At 36.7% G+C, this 8,417-nt stretch overlaps 1 protein-coding gene across 1 annotated transcript in view; it reads left to right on the forward strand.

Annotated features, from left to right (window-relative positions):
- s1pr2 (sphingosine-1-phosphate receptor 2) overlaps nt 1-5,286 on the forward strand; it is a 43,075-nt gene extending 37,789 nt beyond the window's left edge. The window contains exon 2 of the mRNA XM_051717322.1: nt 2,287-5,286. Within this exon, the coding sequence (XP_051573282.1) occupies nt 2,393-3,505 (1,113 nt within the window). The 5' untranslated portion in view covers nt 2,287-2,392 and the 3' untranslated portion in view covers nt 3,506-5,286. The remainder of the gene's footprint in view (nt 1-2,286) is intronic.
- Nucleotides 5,287-8,417: the final 3,131 nt, after the last annotated feature.

Below are 8,417 nucleotides of genomic sequence, written 5' to 3' on the forward strand. Positions count from 1 at the left end.
ATGGGGAAAATGTATTTATATTTTAAATGTTATTAATTTATTTACTTAATTTTATTTGATGTACCTTTACCCTGCAATTCATTCACCCACCGCTTATGTATATAGCCTATAGACAGAGATGTGATGCCATGTACAGTATTCAATGATATGCTTAGAAAATGAAAACATGAGGCAGTGAAAATGCATGTTAGATCCAGTGTAAACAAGACCTCTCTCTCCATCAGAAGATATCCATATATCAGAGTTATGTCTGATATCCAAAACCAGTCAACATCAACAGCTTGTTATGTTAACTTACTCACTTACCAGCCCAAGAGTCAGCAGGGGGAATACAGAAGAAGGCAGGAGAAGAAGTGATGGTAAAATTGAGCGGAGTTTATTGAATAATCTTGAGAGTTCAGTCTATAGGCATGCGCACGAGTACTTCAAAACAACGTGCGAGACATTCAAAACTACAGTGGTGGACTACAAGACTGTTTGTGCTGCTCAAGGTTTTGAGTTTATTGATGCTTCTCTAGCAAAGTAATTGTAGTAATAAAGCAACCTCATCGTCCATCCAGCCAAAATTGCTCGATGCTTTCGCCATCTTCATTGTTTGTATTCACCGCTCTACTGGCCTGGCATGCATAATACAGTGTTTTTAGTCGTTTTCGCGGATCTGTGTAAACGGGGATCGTTTTGACAATGTTGTCGTCCGTACGCAAAAGTTTTTTAAAAAAAACAAAGGAACATTTTTTTTCTGTTTTTAGTACATCATTGTCATGTAAACGTACCCAAAAATAATTTATTGCGACTATCATTTAAAATCTAGTCGCCATTGGCAACAGTCGGATTGTGTGCGCTCATATGCAGTTTCATCAGATATCATCTTGTGAGTTATTGAATATATTTTTAGAATGTGCACAACCAGTTTGTCTTGCGCTGCTTTTCACTCGTTCTGTTTCTGATGAGCTCGCTGCACCACACGCAACAGCAAACACAGCGCAAGAGAGTCGTGACCAAATTACTCTTTTGAACCGGATCTTTTTCATGAATCACCTGAAAAGAACTGAGGGCTTGAACTCAGGAGCTCAGGTTAGCAGTTTGAATCAGATTCACTTTCTCAGCGAATCAGCCGTCAGTGAGCTTACAACTGGGAGTGCAGACATTTCAAAATAAGAGTCCCGTGTGTATTTCGGGCTTCTTTATAATTAAAAGTCCAGTATCATATATTTATGAGATCAAGCTTTTGACACTTAGGACAATTGAGGGACTTGTTCACAACTATTACACAAGGTGCAAACATTCATTGATGCTCAAGAAGACAACAAACTACTATATGCATACTATATTTTATGTAATTATTTGTAATGTAGATTGTGAAGAGCAGTATTAAAAAAAAAAAAACTTTTATCTCTTATATTTGTATAAATTATGAAAGGGGTGTGAACATTTATGAGACAAAATGGAATGTAAATTTATCTTCTCAACTATATACTATATACTGTTTATTAAACCTCCGATTAATGGGTTGTCAGCTGTCTTCCTTTTCTTCTGCTTTCTAACTTCTTTGTGAACAGCAATCTAAATCAAAGAAGAATTTAAGCAGTTCTGTGATTTGGCGACTAAAACAGCCATTTGGCTCTTTAATGTTTCAGTTTAGGAGCCAATGGCTCCTAAGTCATTTTTTTAGTCTGGAGCCCTGTAAAGCCTAGCAAAACCTTTAAGACAGAGGCTAATCATCCTGCGTACATACAAAGACACTCTTGGCAAGAACGCTCTAGCCTTTCAATGTATACTCTTTTGACCACAAACCCGTACAGATGCATTCACTGAATGCGCACTACAACTGCTTTGTGATACTTGTATACAGGCACGCGTGCAGAAGACACACAGACACGGAATGTCCGTGCATCTACAAAAACTGGGCTGCACACGCGTACTGTGATGAAGACGAAATTTGCGAAACACAAACTTTGCGTGAGACGTAGCGGCACGCTCATGAACTTTGGCCTTAATTGCATCAAATAGTCACAGGACTTTGTGTAGCATTATGAGAATCAAATTAGACCTAAAATTAGTTTTGAGAACAGGCAGCCTAGCCCCAAACTCAACTATTGGTTGAACCAGTATTGTTGTCTGGCCCAGTCAAACAAAAAAAAATTGAAATTCTGTTTGGTGCTGCTTGTGGCCGAAATTACACACTTTTGTCTTTAAGTATATTAAATGTGTATGATACTCCCTTTTTCACCTTTGTTGGCTTGCCAGTTGTCTAATTATCTTGTCATGTTTTGTATTTGTTTTCAGGTGACACCAAGGAGTTTCCTGGGCCGCTGAGACGTGACTTTGGGCCGGGCGTCTCATTTCCTCTGCCCCTGCTGGCCCAGACAAGCTCGTATAAGCTGCCCTCTGAATGACTACTGGCTATAAGGTTGCAGGGATTTGCCAAACCGTCACCATGAGCAAATACTCCCAGTACTACAACAACACTCTCATACAGGTCCACTATCTTTTCGCTAAAGAAATGACCAAGAATGAATTAATTGAGCGCATGAAGAAAAAAGAGAGCCTCAGCTCCCTGAACCTTTTATTTGTAATCATCTGCAGTATCATCATCTTGGAAAACCTCCTGGTGCTCATTGCCGTGTTCCGCAATAAGAAGTTCCATTCAGCCATGTTCTTCTTTATCGGGAACTTGGCCTTCTCTGACCTACTAGCTGGGTCTGCTTATATTGCCAACATCTTCCTGTCAGGGCCTCAGACATTTCAATTGACACCTGTCCAGTGGTTCATACGAGAGGGCACTGCTTTCATTGCACTGGCTGCCTCAGTTTTCAGCCTGCTGGCTATCGCTATAGAGCGCTACATTGCCATCACCAAGGTCAAGGTCTATGGCTCCAACAAAACTTGCCGAATGTTTCTTCTAATTGGCGCTTGCTGGGTTATGTCCATTTTTGTGGGATGTCTTCCCATTATTGGTTGGAACTGTATCAATAACCTAGTGGAATGCTCCGCTGTCCTGCCTCTCAACTCCAGATACTACATTCTGTTTGTTGTCACCATCTTTAGCATCATCTTACTGTCCATTGTGATCCTTTATGTTCGCATCTACCTTATTGTGCGCACCAGCCACCAAGAGGCCACCAATTCTCCAGCTTACGCTCTCCTGAAGACGGTCACAATTGTACTGGGCGTGTTCATCGTGTGTTGGCTGCCTGCCTTCACTATCCTTCTCCTGGATACTTCATGTAAAATGAAACAATGCCCTATACTCAATAATGCCGCTATCTTCTTCAGCATAGCCACCCTGAACTCTGCACTGAACCCATTGATCTACACGATGCGAAGTAAGGACATGAGGAAGGAGTTCCTCAGGGTTCTGTGCTGCTGGGGGCTTCTCAATTGTGGTAGACCTCCGCACCGCTGCATGATCCCACTCAAGAGCTCAAGTTCACTGGAGCACTGCACCAACAAACACGAACATCAGTCGATTCCCATCATGCAAGACTGCACTACCTGTGTGTAAAGGTGTTTGAAAATTGGAGAGGAGCAAAGCTGAAGAGAACTGAGAACTGGAGGCAAGACACAGAAGACAAAAGTGTTCAGAGACGTCGTGGATGCTTTAAGAAACTAGAATCACAATTATTTCTTATGGATATGGCAAATATCACAGCTGTGGTAATGGACACCTTGTGTCCTTTGTTGCTTCTATCCTAGCAAAAGTTGATGACCATCCCAGAACAAGACTCATTTTGCAACTGTTTTTCCACCACGTATTTTACATTTTTTATGTATTAAGACCTTGGAAATCATTTTTTTCTTCCACATCTGTGCAAACTATTGAATTCAAATGGGTATTAATGCATTTTAGCTCTTGGACAATGTTTTTGCTTGGTAACAAAAATACAGATGCAATTTCTGTTTCTTAATAAATCAAAGTTGAAGATATTGCACTTTGTAGCCTTCTAGACAGTTTGGGATTGTATATGCCGACCAATCTATCAGAAGTCGCATACAACATGTAACCTACAAAATGTATCCACAAGTAGGCTACGGTTTCCTTGGTTCAGAAAAAGCTGGACAGATTGACATGTAAGGATCAACAATGCACTCCATGTTAGCCAAACCACCATGCATGCTTGCAGAACCTCTTCTAATGTAATTATCGAATTACTTTAATATACTGTACATAATGGCCTTTAATTATAGAAACAAAGTATTCCGCTTCATTGTATTGCATGAAAGTCTAACCTGTGTAAAAACTAATATGTTTTTCAAACTTATGCAAAATTTTCAATGGCCTGAGCTCACTGTCCTTTATGGTTAAAATTTTCTTTTCCTTAACATGCCTAATGTTTCCTAAGAGGAAAACAACAATCAATAATTGAATACTGAATTTTTTAAATGATCTTGAACTGAAATGTTTCTCGGCAGGTGTCAAACAAAACTGAACATAAGAATGAAGTGTTAAGAGCGAAATTTCACTGATCGACAGTATTACCGAACATCATTCTTTTCATGTTGTATTGAGTATTGAGCATTCAGCAAAAAGAAGGGGTGCTCTCACTGTTAAGTCTTAACGATGTTTAAGGTTCATTAAAAATTAAGGTATAGCCTAGCCATTGATTAGACAGAAAACTCTGAGATTTGGACAAATTGAGCGCACCTTTCTCTCTTAAAGGCATGTTCATTTTGAGACATGGGGGATGGATGTTCTGCAGTGTTTTTATGTGTTACAGGTTATTCACAGTCCTCTGAAAATATAATTTAAGCTTCCTGCAACCACAGGAAGTCCGGTGTTTTCTTATGCTTCTTCCTGTTGTTAAGAATTGACCTTAATATCTCATGTGTCATCAACCAAACACATCGTACCCATTCACTGTTTGATCCTAACATATTTTAGTTTCCTCTGTTGATCAGTTCGTTTCAGTAGAGGAAGCACTTTGGCAGCTCTTCCAATACTGGCCTAATGTATCTTTTTTTCCCCCTATTTTTTAATTTGCATGAAGACATATTCAAGTCTGTGTGAGCATCGCTATCACTCCGTTCAATGTAAAACATTGCCTACCCTGTGGACCAATGTTTGTTTTTTTGTATTATGAAAATATGAAAGTATGTATGTATCTATGTACAGTGTATGTCTGTAATGTGTATACGAATAGAATGTCTTGTGTGCAATAGCCTTGTTTAGTAGCAAGCTACCTGTGCTAAATCGGTACAATCTCAAACACTAATGTAGGTACATAAACATTAGTTCATTCCATATATATATATATATATATATATATATATATATATATATATATAAAATAAATTTAATTCAATGTGTTTCAAAATGTTTGTTGCTTGATCTTTATTCAAGGTAAATAACTATTTAGTGCTTATTGCTTGATATCTTGATTTATACTTTTAGCAGAAGCTTGTTTAGAAGTAGTAGTTGTAGTGTCCACAAATGTGTGTGACAGAGAGGATGAATTCCACTTAGCAATTTTTGGTTTGAATTTCAGTGCTACGCAGTATTGGATTAGCACAGGAACATTCTAGACGCACATTGAAAAGGGGAAACTGAATACAAACATGCACGAACATGGTTAGGGCAAAACTCGCTATGACACGAAAAGCTGTTTGCACATGAAATTGCCTTGAACTGCCGGCCTTGATTTCTAACAGCCCAATGATTGCCAGTTATAAGGCTTTGTGGAAGTGCAGATGTTTCGCCAAAACAGTTGTATAGTTAAGGGGGTAGTATGATGAGTATTTATTGTGGGAAAGGGGTGCTTGGGAGGCTGCATGACCATAAGCAGTGGGGTGCTCAGAAAAAGATTCTGACTGATTGGTTTAAAGATGTCTGGTGTGGTTGTTGTCAAACATCCAGAATTCCTGGGTGGGAACAGCAACCCACCCTGGGAGACAACACAGCTGAGAATATTTCCAACAGTTAGCAGGAAGTGACATCAGCTTTGCTGAAACAGCTGCACCACATACACAGTTGTTTTAAGTACAGTCTGTGTGTGATTAATGTCTATGCTCTAATACTCCCACTTGGCATACATGAGAACACGTTTATTCTGAGAAGACACGCCCAAAGCAATAACTACAACTGCTGTACAAGAGCGTCATCTTATGGTCGACTAAAGAAAAAAACTTCTAACGTCATATATCTATGTGTTTGCCAATTGCTCCATCTGTAGGATAAACTGCTTACACATCCACAACCATTCAAAAGTTTGGAATCACTTACACATTTATGTTTTTGATAGAAATAGATCTTTCTGTTCACAAAGGTAGCATTTAATTAATCAACAAGACAAACAGTAATATTTTAAATTAGTATTACTGTTTCCTATTTTAAATATTTTAAAATTCTATTTTTACCTGTGATGACCAAGGCCCATTTTCATCTCTAATAGTAAACACATTATCCTACATAATGTCCAAAGTTGGTATTCAAGAAACCTTTCTTATTTTAGCAGTTCCCATATAAAAATAGGATGGTTTTCACTGATATAGAAAAGTCACATACTTTTACATATACTTTGCAACGTATTTTCAAAATACTACAAAACTTGCCATTTTTAGACTGTCCCACAGTTGTGGTGTCATTTCCACCCCACCAAAAACATTTGCCCCTAATAACAAAATATATATATTTCTAAAGTGTATTTAAACAAGTCAAAAAAAGTATAAATTAAGTAAATGATTGAGATTAAATATAGTTAGTGATATGTGATGTTTGAAAAAAATAAATTCAAAGTAAATATCACTTATTGGGTGTCATTTCCAATCAATTAAATCATTGTGTGTATTTTGGATAGATAAAATGTTAACCGTGACCAACTCCACTACAAATTACTAATTATTTCTCTAAAATTCTAAGCAGATTATTTTACTAATTACTTCATTGAAAAAATAATATTACGAATTAATTTACTTTTCAATTACTTTCTAAAACACTTTTCCACTCAACAAATTAAAAACAATGTCTATATTTCTTTCTTGTTAATAGTTACACACAAGTCATACGTACACTCAGCACCTCACATTTCTCCTTCACAATGACTCATTATTGGGCCATAATTCATGTATTCTACATAAATAATATATTAGAAATAAACATAAACCTAAAATATTTAATTAAAAAGTAATTACATTTATTGAAAGTTAGTAACTGTAATCTGATTACAAGAATTTAAAATGTAATGCATTACACTAATTTTTTCTTAAAAAGTAATTAGATTACAGTAACTAACTGCTTTGTAATTTGTAATTTTATTTCAAAATTATTAAAAATGTCATTTCCATCAGCACCATTTCCACCACAGAATTCTACTAAACCCTATTCAGAAGTTGAGATGGATGTAAATACACTTTTGAACATTGTTAGTGGACAAATAAAATATATATAGAGAGTGTGTAAACAATGTCTTAAGGAGACTTTCTAGAAATCTACCATGCTAAAAGTGCCCAAAGTTGAAGAAATATCATGGCCATATATCAGATTTCTGTATGGATTAAAAAAGGTTGTGCTGCTTAATGAAGTGTGGAAATCGCAATACAATGTCTTACACTTATTTACAACATACACTTGCAAGTCACCTTTTGGTTTTAAAATTGGCCAAAAGAAAGACATTTCCCTAGAAACTCATCAGTCTATTGTTCTTTAGAGAGTTGAAGGCTATTCCATGTGCTACTGTCTTGAAAGATTAAAGCAAACTGGATTTAACCAGTGAACTGGATGGCCCAGATGCACAACAACAACCTCAGATTATCTAGGTTTTTTATTTTTTATTTAGAAGAACCACACCCAAATTATTAAAACAACTACTGTACAAGAGTGTCATCTTGTGGTCAGCTAAACAAAATACTTTTGCACTTGCCTATCTCTATACATAGGATAAAACATAGGATAAACTCTATCCATAGGATAAATAGTGTGGGACATGATTACACTATTATTTCATGAATATGATCGTGGGTGATAAGCTTTGAGTTATTGTATCAGATTACTGTTGTTAATAACTAGTTTTCAGTCATTTTGAGTTTTAAAAGGACAGTTCACCCAAAAATTAAAATTCTCTTATCATTTACTCAACCTTATTCCATCCCAGATGTGTATGACTTTCTTTCTTTCTTCTGCAGAACACAAACAAAGATTTTTAGAAGAATATTTCAGCTCTGTTGGTCCATATAATGCAAGTGAATGGTGGCCTGAACTTTGAAGCTCCAAAAAGCAAATAAAAGCAGCATAAAAGTAATCTATAAGACTCCAGTGGTTTAATCAATGCCTTCTAAAGCAATCTAATCGATTTTGGGTGAGAAAAGACCAAAATGTAACTACATTTTCACTATAAATAGCTTGAAAAGTTAGCTTGAAATCATGGGACTGCCATGGCAAAATGTACAGTGAAAAAGGTGTTTTATTTTGGCCTGTTCTCACC

This window comes from Myxocyprinus asiaticus, chromosome 14 (assembly GCF_019703515.2).
Source record: "Myxocyprinus asiaticus isolate MX2 ecotype Aquarium Trade chromosome 14, UBuf_Myxa_2, whole genome shotgun sequence".
NCBI classification, from domain to species: domain Eukaryota; kingdom Metazoa; phylum Chordata; class Actinopteri; order Cypriniformes; family Catostomidae; genus Myxocyprinus; species Myxocyprinus asiaticus.